Source organism: Propithecus coquereli, unplaced genomic scaffold (genome assembly GCF_000956105.1).
Source record: "Propithecus coquereli isolate 6110/MARCELLA unplaced genomic scaffold, Pcoq_1.0 Scaffold644, whole genome shotgun sequence".
NCBI classification, from domain to species: domain Eukaryota; kingdom Metazoa; phylum Chordata; class Mammalia; order Primates; family Indriidae; genus Propithecus; species Propithecus coquereli.
Genome location: NW_012152441.1, coordinates 443,490 through 459,748, shown reverse-complemented (window position 1 = coordinate 459,748; position 16,259 = coordinate 443,490). Strand labels below are relative to the sequence as shown.

Below are 16,259 nucleotides of genomic sequence, written 5' to 3'. Positions count from 1 at the left end.
GTGGGAGGAGACGGTTGTGGCCGGCCTGGCCGGACACAGGTGGTCTGTGACCTTTCACCCCGCTGGCTAGTGGGCCGCCGGGCAAGGGCGGACGCCGAAGTGGTTGGAGGTTGGTGGGAGAGCAGCGGCATCCCACGTGGTTTAGAACAAAATACTCTCATTAAATGGGGGGCGTCAAGGGCTGGGGTGGGGGACGCTGCTCACGTCTCGCTCCTTCCTGAACAAGGGAAGGCATGGGGGCCTACCGATCTGAGTGCGGAAACAGCGAGCCTGACACGGGGACCACGGTGCCTGGGCTGGGTCACATCTCCTCTCAATCTCATTCCCCCAGGACTAGAGTGTGACTCAGCAGCTGAACGAAAGCCTGAGGTGTGCGTGTGGTGTGTGGCATGTGTGAGCGTGTGGGGCTGTGCGTGTGCGTGTGCGTGCCTCAGTGGGGAGAGGACGAGGGGCGTTAGGAAGCCGTGCCTTGTCCTCAGGGTCAAGCTGCACTGAAGTCGCACATTTTGGGATCAGAGGGCGACGCAATTAGCACGCGAGCCCCAACGCCAGGTGAAATAAATGGGTATTTCTGTCTCGGTGACCTGAAGCCCTGTGCAGGGGGGGCTCAGGGTCCGACGCCACGATAGGGAGGAAAATGACAGAGAGTGAAGGAACAGCCACAAGGCCGGGTGTAGACGGGAACTGCCTAACGTTTTCAGTGGTGGAAAGTGGGTCATGGCTGCTCCTTGCTGATCAAATTGAGCTTTATGCTTCACAAAACTAGAGACTGGTTTATGGAAGAGAAAGTTCATGAGAACACAGGAAAGGGCTGGATGTGCCCCGTGCTGCCCCTCAGGGTTGGAAGGTGCTGGGGCAGAGCTCCCCTGGGGGGGCTGGGGACCTGTGGACACGGGAGCTGGGAGCCGGGGGGCACCTGTGTGGCTGATCACGGCATGGCAGCAGCTCCGCCGCCCCTGCCTCTGACACTGTTCCAGGAGAAAGTCTGGCAACACCCGTCTGCAGGCAGCGCCAGCCTCTCCCCGAGACCCCTCTCCTGCAGGGGTGCACCTCCCCTGCCTGCCTGGGGCGCTCCTCCCCTTCGCCATGGGGCTTGTCATTCCAGCGACTGAGCCCCCCAGGGATCAGGGACACCCAGCACCCCCCAGACGTTGCTCCATTGCTCACCTTTTTCCTGCCGCTCACCCGCCCCAGCTGAAAATCCTTGGCATGGCCACGGCCTCGATACACCCCAATGCCTCACACGCTCTCTTGTGGCCTTGTTCTCACTTCCCAACCCCCCTCCGTCAGATCCAGCCCTCCCCCTACTCCCTGCCAACACCGGGCGGGGGGGGGAAACCCCAGGCTCAGCCCACATGTCTCCATTTAAGCTCACGCTCGCCAACCTCAGGTGGCTCCTGGCGCTGCCCAGTGGTCACCTGCACTTCCCAGTCCGTGCCCTGGCCCTGCTCCCCGACAGCCATGTCACACCTCCAGCCTCCCCAAACCTCCAACCTCCACCTCCTTGCTCCCCTCCCTGGGTGAGCTGCCTTCCTAGGTCTCTGAGAGAGTCGGGCAAGCCCTCCCGTTCGCCCACCCTCCGCATCTGTGTGGCTGCTCTGCCCTCTCTCCCACCACCGTGGAGGGACAGTCTGTGCTCCTGGCCACGGCCAGTCCCTGCCTGGGGAGCCAGATCCCGCCCCTCTCCCCACACAGGGAGGAGCAGAGCCCAGGCCACCTGCTCCGGGCAGGGACTTTCTCCTTCCCGTAGGTGGAAGCTGCAGCAGCCTCCACCCTTCGCTTCCTGACATGCGTCAGCCTCGGAAGGCGCTGGACAGCTCCCACTGGCAGGCGGCATTGCCTGGGAAGAGTTGCGCATTTTGGACTTGGAAGCGACATAGCAGTTCCCAGCTCTCTAGGTTTCTGAAGCCCACTTCCAGGTGTTTCCTTAAGTGCTAGGTAGAAGGAAGCCAAAGGGGAACAGTGTGAGGACAGGCCCCACACTCAGCTCCGCCACCCCTACTGGTCTCCCAGTCCTGGCATTCCAGAAAGACTCACAGTCTCCACGTGCCTTCCGGCCGTCCTAGGACGATGGGCTCGTGCCTGCCTACGACTCCGACATGGCCACAGCTGCCAACCATCCAGCCCCACCCCACTCGCTTCCCGCTGCCCTGGAGAATAGCCGTGAGGTCGGGGCTACGTGGGAAGCCCCTGAAGTTCTCACTGACCTTCCAGGATGAGTTTGGCCGTCTGCACACAGCGGAGGGCTGGGGAGGCGAACACAGAGGTCACTCTGACACCAGTGTCCAGCAGCGCGGCCCCTGGAAAACAGCAGGTGGAAAACGCCCCTTTGTGGTTCTGGCCTCCGACGGTGGCCGGCTCCCCTAGGGGGGCCCCTGATGTCCACCCCTGGCGGACGCACCTGCATAACCCCCTGAGTGTGGTGGAACCTGCGACTGTGTTATATGGCAGAAGAGAGATCCCAGGTGGGCCTGAGCAAGTCAGGCGAATGTTTGAAAAGCAGAGATTTTCTCCAGCCAGTCACAGAAAAGAAGTCAGAGATTAGCAGTGAGAGAGATTCTGCATGCAAAAAACGTTCCATTGCTGGCTTCACATGGGGACCATGTGAAGGAACATGGACAGTCTCAGGAGCTGAGACAGTCCCTAGCTCATAGCCAGCAAGGAGCAGATCTCAGTCCTCTGACAGCCTGGATGGGTCTGCAGGGACCTGAGCTCCAGGTGGGAGCTCGGCTCGGCGGAGACCTTGGTTTCAGGCTGTGAGACCCGAGCAGAGAGCCACCCGCGCCACGCCGGGGTTTCTGATCTGCGGAGCTGCGAGCCAACAAATGGGTATTGCGTTAAGTCTGTGGCAATTTGTTCCCCAGCAACAGAAAACTCAAGACCTGCTGAGGCTCGTGGAAGGACAAGCCTACAAGCCACATCTCCTCCGTGACAGCCGAAGCCCTGCCCTTCGGGAGAGAAGCAGGTCCCTATGGCACCAAAACTGCGTGGCACCCAAGGCAGCCAGGCTCTAGTGGAGGCTGAATCATGTCCCTCTCCAAAGAAGACACGGTGGAGTCTTAACCCCTGCTACCTCAGAATGCGACTTTATGTGGCCATAGGGTCTCTACACAGTCATCGAGTTTAAGGTGGGCACCTCGATGAAGATAAAATTAGGGTGGCTCTTATCCACCCTTGTAAGAGGGGGAACTTGGACAGAGACACACACGGAAAGACGGCAATGTGAAGATGCAAGGAGAGGACGTCACCTGCAAGGCAGGGGGAGAGGCCGGGACATATCCTGCTCTCGAAGCCCCAAAGGGACCAGCCCTGCCGACACTGTGGTCTGGGACTCGCGGCCTCCAGAGAGGTGAGGCGGTGAGTGACTGCTGTTTGAGCCATGCGGTCTGTGGGCTTTGTCACAGCAGCCCCAGCAAACGCTCGGAGGCCGACGACTGCCCACGCAGACACCATCCACGCCGCTCCCCGTGCACACACCCAGAGGGGCAGACGTCCGTGCGAGGGCTCAGGCACGGAGCCCAGAGCCGCGAAGGTGCGTTACAGAGGGTGGGCACGTACAGACACACGCACACACGCACGCACGCACACACACACATGCACACACATGCACACACGCACACACGCGCACACACACACACGCACGCACATGCACACGCACCCCGCCGGAGCAGGAGCCCCGCGGGCTGTGCGGAGCAGGCTCACGCCGACTCCCAGGAGAGCAACCGTCACCTCCTCCCGACTCTGCGTCCAGTGACCCCACGTCGGGAGTCTGAAGTCAGTGGTCCTGTGGGTTCAGTATTTTCACCACTGAAATCAGAAAACTGCCGGAATCAGGGCTCCCCGCCCCGCCCAGAGCCGGCGGTTGACGCCATGAGCACACCACGGTGGGCGGGGCCCAGCGAGTCCCTTCGCTTAACCAGCCGCGGGACTTTCTGACTTTATACAATGAAGATGAACTCAACGGTCTCTTTCATCCCAAAAACTCAGTCAGGTGGAACCAGAACCCCCAGACATAAGGCAAAAGCTCAAAGTGACAGATTTTGAAATAAAATCAATGAGGACATGTGGTTTTTAACTTTTTCAATGCCATCCCCAGTGTGCACAGAGGTGCTGAATTTGCCTCCCCTCTTTGTTTATTTTCATGCCTGTCTGTCTTTCATTCCTCCCGACTTCCCCACCCGTCCATCCCTGGTCCAGACCTCTGCCCCTCATCATCGGTACGTCCCCCGTCCCTTCCCGCCAGGCGGCCCAGACACACCTGCGATTCTGGACTGGAAAACTCCGCAGGACGACAACGGCGGGTCGCTTTCGAAGCCTTTGATGCCGTTGCTCCGTCGGGGCAGGCTGCAGGGGAAGTTCAGGTCTGGCCTGTAGTATTTTCCTAAATTATAAATAAGCATCAGATGTTCAGTTTCACCAAGTTAGTGGGGATTCGTTCCACAAACCCCCAAGACAAGACCCACTCTGCCAGCAAGGTCATAACTTAAATCGTTGTCAACTGTGCTGTTTCCTGAACGTGCTCTGCGGTGTGCCTTCAATTCCGGGGGAAAATGCTGCTCAGGCGGCTGGGCGCGCGACATTTCGTCCAACACTGAAGCTTAGATTTCGGCCCAGGAACCGTGCACCCCTCTCTGTCCTCCCAGAACCTCCCATGAAGATTCACTCAGGCAACGTCCCGGCGGAAAACTGAATGTCTCCAGGTGTGAGTCCGCCTGACTCGGTAAGAATCTCAAGTTGGCATCAATTAATTAGGTGGAATTTGACCCATTCCCGTAGCTTTAAACCTATCACGTTGCTCAGGGGACAGACGCCCCAAACTCCGGGCCAGGCTAGAAACCCGGTGGTTCACTGGGCTCTCCGGCATCCCGCCCCGAGGCTGCACAGTGCATGGTCCCTTCCAGTTTGACCTTGAGGTCTAAGATTTGACAGCCTGAGGGCAAATTCCTGTACCACCAGCTCCTCTCTGTGTGACTACAAACAAACGAGTTAATCTCTCTCATCAGTAAAAAGGGGAAAACGACAGTGATGTTCTGGGGAGTCAGTGGGATAATGCCAGTGGTAGCATGTGGTCTCATTGTCAAAATGATGGGTTGTCCTTACAGAGGACGCCACACCGCTCCTGCCAGTGCGATTGGTTTTCCCTCCCGCCCTCCCCAGTGACCCCAAACCCCAAACCTACTGGCCACCAGTAGACCCTGGCAGAGCCCCCAGCCCCAGCTTTTCACGGACGCGGAGGGAGGCGGCAGGGATCTTGCATGCCCCATTCCTGAGGTTCCACGCAGGATTTTTCTGAACACTCCCTCCCTGGAATTTCCATCGGCTGAGACTCTCGTTTGAACCATGAGCTTTAGAGGCCTTTCTGCAATGCCAGGGTTTGCTATGTTCACTGGGAGAGGCAGTTTTAAATGTTTTTTTTCAAAGAGAAGGTCCATCAACTTTATCGTATTCTCAAAGGCATCTGTGATCCAAAAAATGTTAACAACTCCATTTAGGTCTTTTGCTGTCCCTGACACTTCATCTGTGGTCCCTCTGGGCAGCTGAGAGTAGAGCTCAGAAGAGGACAAGGACGTGGGGACAGGGTGCAGGAGATGGGGTGAAAGGGGCCCCCCTGTAGAGGGTGGATGCAGGGCCAGAATCGAGCTGAGCAGAGAGGACAGCAGAGCCCCCAAATCTCTGTGTCCCTGGGGTTGGTCACCTGGGGAAGGATGTGGCCAAATACCCCACTGTAATTGATTAAACCGTGCAATACACAGCATTCAGACAAATTAGACTGTTCACTTTATGGGGGGCTTCTCCACCTTGTAAGACCCACCCAGCGTTTCCTTTCATCCGGGAATTTCTAGCTCCTTTAAAATATTTTCCCTTATAGGTGACTTGACTGTTTGTCTAGACGACCAAATCTATTTTCTTTTTCTGTGAAGCCCAGTGACTATTTCTGGTGTTGGCCGCTTTGTGCCGGTTCCCCCCTGCCGCCACCACACAAGGGCGCGGTGTGCTGTTTCAGCGTGTGGTCTCAATAACCGCGTGTTGCAGGGAAGTTTCCTGCATGGCTGGATGTCGATTCATCCCCAGCTCCCCGCTGCCTCCTTGCTTCTTTCTTAAGCCCTCATGTCTCTGCTTGACCTTGTTACATAGAGACGACCATGTCGTCAGCTCCGTGTGCTCTCGGAGGCGTGTTTGGTCATGATGTCATCTGCTCAGATTTTTCGGGTGTGCACTTATCATCTGCCAGGGGTTTTCCCCACTCATCGCCCCCTTTCTTGGGCTTGCTGGGCACCTGCAGGGATCCCAGAAGGGCTCAGCCAGCCCGGCCACTGTGCATGGACTTTATCACCATGTTTGATAACTAATTTATATAGCAAGCCCTGGGCAAAGCTGGGTATGCAAGAGACGTGCTCGAGAGTATGTCCATCTGTTAGGCAGCGGAGCCAGAAATTGTGGCAATTAGGGTTGGTTTGCAGAGATCAGAGGTGAGACAGACACAGCACGTGCCGGCAGCGTCGGGGTTCAGAGCCGGCAGTTCGGGGTGCCCTGCTCTAAAGTCACTGCGGCACTCGCTAACTGAATTCCCACGTGTGCTGCTGGGAGGCAAAGACCTGCCCAGGCGTTCACTCGGGGACCGAGTGACTATCGATACCCATCCCTCCGCCTTCCACAAAGCAGTTGTGGACAGCAGTGTGGACACCGCACCCCGCAAATGCACACGCGTGACGCCTCTGGAGAAAGGTGCGGCAGGCGCAGGCACGCACTCCACGTGTGCGACCTCCACGCTGTCAACCCACAGCACGGCGCCCTGGGGGGTCTGGTGTCATCTAAGGAAACTGACCGGGGGTCTCATTTACCATTTGTGGGACCTACGGCGTTTCTGTCTGTTGACCCGCCTGGGCGCGACCTACCGTCGGGAGTGGAACACTGCTGCAGCCACGACTTCCCGAAGATCTGGTCCACTCTCTCCCCGTGGCGCACCACCAGCACGCTCCTCCTCGCCGCTGTGGCCTGGGGGCGGGAAGCAGGGCACGTGCAGTTTAACATCCGAGTCACCAGACTCGCGCCAGCCGCAGCGCTCCTGTCACCCAGCAGCTGGCCTGGAGAGGGAACCTCTTCCTCTGTTGGTACCGACAGCTATGGCCCGTTTTGTCGAAGTTGTTACAATGAAAGAGGATGGGGAATTGGGACCCTTTCAATTTCTTCCAACGTCTCACTTTCTGGGCATTACAGCACCATAAAGGAGATGAAGGAGACAGGCTCGGCCCGCAACACGACACAGCTGCTTCCCCACTTTCTCTCTTCTCTAAGTCCTTCTTCCCCTACAGAGACGCTAAGGACATTCTCTCCATCTCTGTATTATAACGCGTGTTGTTATAATACAGGCTGTTACGATGTATTATTGTTATATAGATATAGATGATCTATCGGTTGTCTACTCATGTCTCTGTCTAGTCTTCGCTTTTGCTGGCGCCTTTCCTCTTCCGAGGAGCCCCCAGGACGGCCCCGTGCTGGCACATTAAGGGCAGTGTCTCGCGGTGTCTGGGTGAGTGCGAGGGGACAACAGTATTTTATTTTTCTTTGTTTCTTTTTGACAGGTGAGTGACATTGGCAGTGGCCAGCGGCTTCGAGCCGCGGAGACAGCGGGAGACGGCGGCTCTCTGGCAAACTCCTCCCCTGCAGGAGGAGGGCAGCCGGGATGGCCTCGGAGCCCCACAGTGGCGGGGAGCACAGCCACACTGTTCCTGGGGAGGCCTGGCTTCAGGGAAGTAACCCGAGGGCCACACTTCAGGCAGCGACGTGGGACACTGTTTAGGAGGGGGCTCCTGTGTGTGTGTGTGTGGGGGGGTCTGTCCTCAGGGGAGCTGGGGCTGCCCATTTTCCCCACGCTGGTGGGATGGGGGGAACCTCGAGAGGAGCCTGCAGCAAATGAGACGGAGAGAGTCAGTGAGAGCAGAGGATGATCCCACGGTCAGAGAGCAGAGTGCCAAGGGCCGAACCAACCAGGGGTACCAGGACAGCATAAGCCCTGTGCCAGGAGCCCCAGACGTAGCTGGGACCCTTGAGGGAAACACTGAGACTTGGCTGTCACCCTGGAGGGCACTACTGGGCCGGTTGACGTCGACCCTGCACTTACATGCCCAGCCCCAGAGAGGCACCGCCTGGCGCCAGGCCCGTGCTGCCTGGGGGCTCCGAGGGCTTGTGCCATCAGCATCCCTGTGACATGGCATTGTGGGAGGGAGTGTGTCATATACTGGGACTCATAGCCGCAGCCCCCAGGGGCCCTCCCCCAGAGAGCTGCAGATGTCTCTGGCCTGAGGGACAAACATGGGAAGTCAAGTCACGGGCAGAGAGGGAGGGGGCAGAGTGGACAGCGCCTGCTGCAGGAAGTGGGCTGGGCACTTCTGGCGGGAGGCAGGACTTGGTTGCACCTGCAGGGAGGTGACCAGGCAGGACAGCTGGGCAGGAGGCAGTGCAGGGGCCTTACCTCTGCCCTGCCCGTCCTGACCACACAGCTCTCTGGGTTGAAATGGGAGCGTGACGTTCTCGTGTCTTGCTACTGAGCGGGGTGAGGAGAGGTGACGAGACATGGTCCCTCCCCCCTCAGAAACCCCCACACAGCTGCCCAGACCGCCCTGACTCCCCAAGTCCTAGAGAGGGAATTGCAAATCCTTTAGTATCAGACATGCCCACCCGGACATGACTCAGTTTAAACCAGGCCAGCGCCCCGACCCTCCCTGCTGGGTCTGCTTCTGCTCACAGCCATTGAACCTCGCGTCCGCACCAGGCGGCTGCTTCCTCAGCAAGAGTGGTCGGGATTGCCGGGAAGGAGGGGGTCCAGAAGGTAGTGTGGCGGCAAACCTGCCCACCCCACAGGTGTTCTGGGGCCAGACCCTGCGGCTTCCTCATGAGGTCCACACTGACCTGAGCAAAGTGGGACTCGCAGCTGACCTGAGGGACTGCACTGCTCTCGACGGCCCCGACCACACTGGGCAGGTACATAAGCCACGGATTTGCCTGCAGTCGCTGTGCGTGCATTTACTCAGGCCAGGGGGCGGGGCCTTCGCCATGGTGTGCAGTCGAGGCAAGGGGAGTATCGTCTCTTGCTGGAGGAATGCACGTTCGCTGCCAGACAAGGACACTCACCTCCCGGAGCAGAGCTCCACAGGGAAGGTTTATCTTGCTGCCTGAGCATTTTGCAGTATGGTTGTGCAGAAATCGTCTATACCAACACCGGGAGTCGTTCCCCCACGAGAATGAACATGAAAGTGCCCATCCCATTCCCCTGCTGGGGCAGATCTGCTCAGTCTGCCTGGTGACAATCTCAGTCCATACATCGGGCTGAGGTTTGGATGTGGAGCATTTCCTTCCCCGGAAGAGCCCAGAGCATTTGAACTTTGAAACGTGGAACTTGGCAAGAGGAACGTGATGATCAAGTGAGAGGAAGGCCCGAAGGGAATGGAACGACTAATCCCCGGGGTCTACAGGACGGGCGGGCGGCACCGACTCGGCACAGAAGGTGCTGCCTTAACCGGTCACCACAAGCGGGTTCTCTCGCAGTCCCAGAGGCCAGAAGTCCAAAGTCCAGGTGTTGGCAGGTCGCACGCCTCAGAGGCTGCCCTGGAGAATCCGTTCCTTGCCTCTTCCGGCTCCAGGTGGCTGCAGGTGGCTCCAGGTGTTCTGGCTTGTTCTGCAGGTGGCTCCAGGTGTTCTGGCTTGTTCTGCAGGTGGCTCTAGGTGTTCTGGGCTTGCGGCTGCGTCGCTGCAATCTCTGCCTCTGCCTTCGTGTGCTGCCCCCTTCTTCCGCGTGTGGGAGACCCCACTCTGGTTTTCTCCTGGGAGGACACTTGTGACTGGGTTTAGGGCCCCCCAGACAGCCCAGGATCATCTCCCCACCTCAAGATCCTAACTCATTGCCACCAGCAAAGGCCCTTTTTCTGTATAAGGTCATACGCAAGGACTCCAGGCTGAGGACCTCCTGTCTCCGGGGCCATCATTCAGCCTCCCACGGTGCCTGTGGCCACAGTTTTCCACTATACAGACGGGGCGACGTCAGATGAAGTAAGGGGTCCAGTTCACGGGGAGGCGAATGTTCTCTTTTCATCCACTGAGAGCACCAGCGAGTTCAGACACAGGCGGAGGCTTCCATGCCAGGCCCTCCTCAGTCTGGGAGGGGCACAGCCTGGGGACAGCCCGGCCCCGGCCTCCTTGCTCTCTTCCCCGCCGAGGGCGGCGAGTCCAGCCTGAGCTGTCGGAGCCCAGGAGTCTGGCGCGAGGAGCCCGTTTTTGTCTGTGTGTGGCTGGCGGGCTGGGGCCGTTCTCTGCGACTGAAGACCTGTCTGAAGAGGGTCCCTGTTGTCTTCCCAGCATCTAGTGCCTTGCGCTCAGCTCCTGTTCCGCGAGCTCAGCCCAGCCTCTGACAGGCTCTCGGGGACGGCAGGGGGCGGGGGGCAGGAGGGGAAGCGTGTTGGTCGGCTGGGGCTGCCTGACAAGGACCGCAGACCGAGGCTGGAGCAGCAGCATGAGTTCTCTCCAGTCCTGGAGGCGGGAAGTCCCAGGTCAAGGTGTGGCAGGGCTGGTTCCTCGGAGGCTCTCTCCTTGCCTTGCAGACGGCGTCTCCTCCCTGTGCCCCCACAGGTCGTCCCTTTGTGCATGTCTGAGTCCTCATTTCTTCTTATAAGGACACCAGTTGGATTGGATCAGGGACGCCCTCCTGACCTCGTTTGAACTTAATCACCTCCTTAAAGGCTCTCTCTATAAACAGGATCCCATTCGGAGGTCCGGAGGTTAGGGCTGCAGTATAGGCTTTTGTTGGAACACAATTCAATCCACAACAAGGGGTGAGCTTTGGCCTCAGGCTGATCTGATAGCAAGTCCCAAAAGGGCCATTCGGTCATTCTGTGGTTTATTGAACCAACGAGCTTTACAGACCAGGCCCAAACCCTGCTCTGGGGACTCAGGAATGGGCCAGACCACAGCGTCCCCCCCTCAGGCACCAGGGCCTGGCCTGTGGTGGACACCGACACCCGTCTCATGTCGCCCAGCAGGCTGATGTGGGGTAGGAGACTGTGTGCACCATCGAGCTTCCCGGCCCACCTTTCAGATCCCTACAATAGGGAGGGGCAGGAATGACACCTCCCTGGCAGTTGGGGGGCTGGGATGAGAGATCCTAATATAACGCGGCAGGGCGTGGAGGAATCGATTTGGACTCAATGTGGGTCGGAGTGGTGTTTCCACTGCCAGGGCCAGCTGCAGGTGCAACCCGCTCTTGGGGCCCCTTTGTGAGGAGGAGCGAAGCTCAGATCAGAGGACCGACCTGCCGCCCGCACAGACAGGGACACGGCATCGCTGTTTACCTTTAGGGAGGGGACCCGCCTGGCAGCCTGCGTTCCTGTACATGCCCGGGACCCTGGCCCGAGGCTGCTGTCCCTCCGGGTTTTGGAGCACAGGCTCCTTCCCCTCACCTCGTCTAGCCCGGCCTCGAAACATGAGAAGCCACAGCACTGGTGGAGGTGACTTCTTTGGGGTTGCTTGGCTCGTTAACGAGGGAACTGGGGTGAGAACTCAGGATTCTGGGCAGTGCTGGGTCCCTGCCTCTTCCCTGCCTGGTGTCCCAGTGCCACGACCAATGCTGCCTTCGGGAGCACACAGACAGGGCACCTAGCAGTGGACGGGGCGGCTTCCCCCGCCCGGGGCAGGTGGGCCAGGTGCGGCCCCCAGTGCCTCAGCCCCTGTGGAACCCACGCCCCGTCTGTGCTCCGAGGCAGCAGGGAGGATGTGTCTACAGAACACAGCTGTGCCCAGGAAGCTCGTCCATCCTGGACTTAACACAAAATGCGGCTTTGCTTAGTTGACTTTAAGAAAAAGGGAAAGCTATTACCTGCGGAGCCTGTAGGCTGCTGAGACTCATCGACGTTTGTGGAGGATGAAATTCTGCATTTTGTCTGCTGCCGCCTTCACCGTCCTTTCTGGAGTTCAGGTCCGTGGCCAGGCTGAAGGTGTACGTCCTTTGGAGGAAGAAGATCAAAGGCGTGAACGGAGATGCGAGAGAGGTTGTTGCCATAGAAACACAGCGTGTGGTCATGTACGTGCTTGAGAATGTTCAGGACAACCCGGGCAGGCGAGGCCAGTGTGAGGATGAAAGGAAACGGTGTGTGCAAAGTGCTCGGGACACAGTAGGCGTGCAGTGTGGGGTTGTTTTATTGTTACGCTGCTATCACCATCTGTGTTGGTCGGTTCTTTGTGTCAACTTGGCGAGGCCACAGTACCCGGATATTTGGTCAAATGTTATTTTAGAGTTCACCGGGAAGGTATTTTTAGATGAGATTAACCCTTAAATCGGTAGACTTTGGGTAAAGCAGGCGACCCCCCACGGGTGGGTGGCCTCATCCAATCAGTGGAAGGTCTTAACAGAAAAGTCTGTGGTCCCCTGGGGAAGGGGGTTTTGCTTCCAGACCATCTTTGGACTTGAGTCACAATGTCAGTTTTCCCGGCGTCTCCAACCTGCTGGCCTGCCCTGCGGATTTTGGACTTGCCAGGTCCACAATCTTGAGCCAATTGCTTGAAACAAATCTCCCCCCTCTCTGTCTCTGTCTCTCTTTGGGGAGCCCCCACTAATATGCCATCCTCTTGGATCACCTTCTGAAACGGCCAGAGGTTTGCAGAGGGGCGTGCGAGGGGAGCAGGAACGAGCAGGGAGCAGACACGTGGAGGAGCCGCGGGGACACGCGAAGGAGTGGGGTGTCTGGCGGAAGGAGCTGCAGGGATTGAGGAAATCGCCCCTTCCGATGACTCGAGCAAAGTGCCGTGGGGTGGACAGGCGCCCGGGAGCTGCGGGGTGACTGAGGGGAAAGATCGGGGCAGACCGGAGCAGAGGGAACTCCAGGCTCCCGAACAGGAGGGGGTGACGGGCCCCCAAAGTGAGCGTGTCTGGAAGGAGCAGGCGGGTTGCCGGGCGGAGGAAGACCGTGCGTGAGAACAGCCAATGGTCGCCTAAATCCTCCTCGGAACAGCGAGTGATCCATCTCTCCAAGGGGAAGACCTTTGAAAACTCGATTTAAAAATAGTCCACTATTTCTCCGGCTTGTGTGAACGTTAGGCATGGAAGTCCTTTGCCCTCCCAATATTTCCTGCTGACATTTTGCTCTTGCTCTCAGTTAATCCACTGGAAGAATTCGGGATATTTTGTTTCTGATGTTAGAAACGTGGAAAATGCAGCCAATTAAAAAAGAAGGAAAAAATCCCTAATTCTCCAGCCCCGTTCCCCACTGACCCTTACCCTATCTCCCTCACCCATCCACGCGTGGGCTGCTTCCTTACGCTCTTTTTGAGTTTGAACCACCTTTTCAGGAAAAGAAAATTGCGTAGTCTAGTAGGTGAAAAAATCGCGGACTAAAATAAAGTGGGGCAGCCGGTGGGGGCAGCCGGATGGGGATAGCTGGTGGGGGCAGGCTGCAGTGTTAGACATGCGGGACGAAGACCCTCGGGCGACGCAGGTGCCATTTGGAAGAGCCTGAGGGCGGTGGGCCCCAGGTGCGCAGGGCAGCTGCTGGCAGAGGGAACAGCGTGGGGGGCCCGGCTGCAGGGATGGTGTTCGGGGCCGGTGGGGTTGGTGGGAGGGTGTGGAGCCCACCGCACCTTGAGGGTCGGTCCCTGCCTCCTGGCAGTTAAGACAAGATCACAGGTCCAGGGAGAGCAGGGAGCCCCTGGCCACGACCCAGGAGACCAGGTGGGAGCCGTGGAAGGCACGAAAATGGTCAGATTCGGTTATATTTTGAACGTGGAGCCAACGGCGTTTTCTGATGGATCAGAAGCAGAGCCTGAGAGAAGTGAGGGGTCCGGAGGCTCCTGGCTTTGGGCCCAAACAACTGGAAAGAAAAATTGCCCTTGATAAGATAAGGAGACCAAGCGGAGCAGAATTTGGGACAAGAGCTGGAATTCGACTTTGGATGTGATAAGTCTAGAAGGTTACCCAGCAATCCACACGGAGCCCCTGAGCCTGCCTGGACGGCAAGTGTGGGGTGCAGGGGAGGAACCTGGCTGCGGGGGAGCCGGCACGCAGAAGGCACGGAAGCTGCACGCTGGGGACGGGGCTCACAGACACGTCCGGGGGCTGAGCCGGGCCCCAGCAGAAGGAGGTTAGAGCCCAGGAGGGGAGGATGGGCAGCAGCTGGCGGGGAGGACACCCAGGAGGAGAGGCCCTGGGTGCCAGGGAGGGCGGGGACAAGGAAGGGGCGGCCGGGTGCCTGATGCTGCTGCCCAGGGTCAGGTAAGGGGCGCAGAGGCCTGAGCATCGGACACAGGGTGTGGAGGGGATCGGCCACCCGGACAAGGGCAGTGTCAGTGGGGTGGTGGCGGGGGAAGCCTAACCGGGCGGGGTTTTAAGAGAGAAGGAGAGGAGACCCCTGGAGACAGAGAATATAGGCAGCTCCCGCCAGGGGTTTCGCTACAAACGAGAACAGAGAAACGGGCGGTAGCTGGAGGGGAAATGGGATAAAGAGGTTTTGCTTGATGATGTTGTTTTAAGGTAACAGCATGCTTGTCTGCTGGTGGCAATGATCGAGGAGGATGCAGGGAACAGTAGATGATGCTGCCAGGATGTCCTTGGAGGGCGTGAGATGCCCAGGAGGATGGGCCGAGAGGCACCAGTGGGCAGCTGCCTTGCTAGGAGATTGGACGGGCCCGCTGTCTAGTGGGGAGAAGAGCACACGGACCCGGAGGTGGTGGCGTGGCAGAGAGCGTCCTGCACTCTTCTGGCTGCTGCACCTGTCGTGGCACGAGAGGGAGGAGGGGGAGGTGCGTGGGAGGTGTGAGTGGGCATGGCTGGGAGCCTGCATGGACAAGGCAGATGGAGACGTTGCAGGCAGGACCTGCGGGTGAGACCCAGCAGCATGGGGTGGTTTTCTCTGGCACTTTCCGCTGGGTTAGGGCTTGGCCAGGTGAGTCTAGGCAGCAGAAGGGACAAGGGAGTGGGGGATGTTCAAGGGAGCAATGGCAAGGGTTGGACGTGGAAGTTAGCTGAGGTGAGGCGTGCGAAGGGCCGGGAGACGGGGGCTTGGAGGATGGCTCTCCTGCTGAGGGGCGGTCCGTGGGGCGAGCGTGCATGCGTTTATCTACATGGTTGCAAACACAGTGTATACACATTTACATACACCGTGCTATTAGAGTTACTTGAAAATATTTTAATGATTGCATAATATTAAAATATGCATGTCATAATTTGCATGACCATTTCCCTAATTGTCAGAAATGTAAGTTGCGTCCATTTCTTCAAAACTACTATATATAATTTGGCAAAGAACACCTTCGCGTGCAAATCCCGATTTCTTTCTTCCTTAGGATGGGGTCTCAGGAGGGGACCCATTGGACCAGAGGGTGAGACTGTTTCTAAGGTTCTTGGAGACATTGCTGATTTGCTTTCTAGAGATTTTCACTTTCACCTTCTTTGAAGGAGGACACTCAACTCATTCTGTGCTCACCAGTGTTAATACTGTTTTTATATTAAAAACAGAAAAAATAAAAACCTTTTCTGATTTGAAAGAGAGAAACGGGGCCTGATTTTTTGTGCATTTCTTTTATTACTGGTGAGCAGGGTTTTATTCTCATTTACTTTTCTCCTGTTCATGTTCTTTGCTGACTTTTTCTATTGGAGCCTTAGTGTTTCCTAGCAGTTTCTGCATGAAGACTTTGTGTGTGAAGAATACGGTGCACGGCCTGTCGGTCAGTGAAGCGCAGAAGTCAGACGTGAGTCGGCTGGGGCCAGAGCGCCCAGGGCCACGGTGTCCAGGGACCCAGGTAGCCAGGGAACTGGGCCACAGCAGGAGGGAGGAAGGTGGGCAGGTAACAGGTCCAGAGGGTGACCCTTGAGGGGCTGGCGACTTTGTTAATAGCTTCTGAGAAGCATTGCTTTGGGTCGTAATGTTCTTTGTGAGTTTTAACGAACAGACGTCTTAAATTTTAAGCATTTAATAATCGCTGTTAAAGACAGATCTGTGAAGTCTCACTTTGAGATGCCTTCCGCTGCTTCTCACCCAAAGCTCTTCCCGGTCCAGAAATCAGACACACAAGCCTTTACACAGACGTCTATTTTTTAAGCGATTTCCTTTCTCCATTAGCTCCTCGACACTGCCGGGAATCATTTCAGAGGCTGATGTGAAGAGACATAAGGTATTGTTGATTTTGCGTCCGCTTCTCTCCCTGTCTCTGGTGCGCCCGTCGTCAGAGAGGACTCCTCTGGGATGCTGGTCCTGCCCTGCTGTCTGTCTGTCTGTCCC

At 57.6% G+C, this 16,259-nt stretch overlaps 1 protein-coding gene across 3 annotated transcripts in view; it reads right to left on the bottom strand.

Moving 5' to 3' along the window:
• Window positions 1-16,259, bottom strand: part of UBASH3A (ubiquitin associated and SH3 domain containing A) — a 40,041-nt gene that overhangs the window by 4,927 nt on the left and 18,855 nt on the right. For all 3 annotated transcript variants that reach the window (XR_001138122.1, XM_012659975.1, XM_012659976.1), the window contains exons 7-10: window positions 11,867-11,993; window positions 6,897-6,996; window positions 4,259-4,381; window positions 2,208-2,300 (exon numbers count right to left, since the gene is read on the bottom strand). Coding sequence is in view for 2 of the 3 variants with exons in the window: in XM_012659975.1 (XP_012515429.1) it covers window positions 2,208-2,300; window positions 4,259-4,381; window positions 6,897-6,996; window positions 11,867-11,993 (443 nt within the window). In the remaining variant the exon portion in view is untranslated. The remainder of the gene's footprint in view (window positions 1-2,207; window positions 2,301-4,258; window positions 4,382-6,896; window positions 6,997-11,866; window positions 11,994-16,259) is intronic.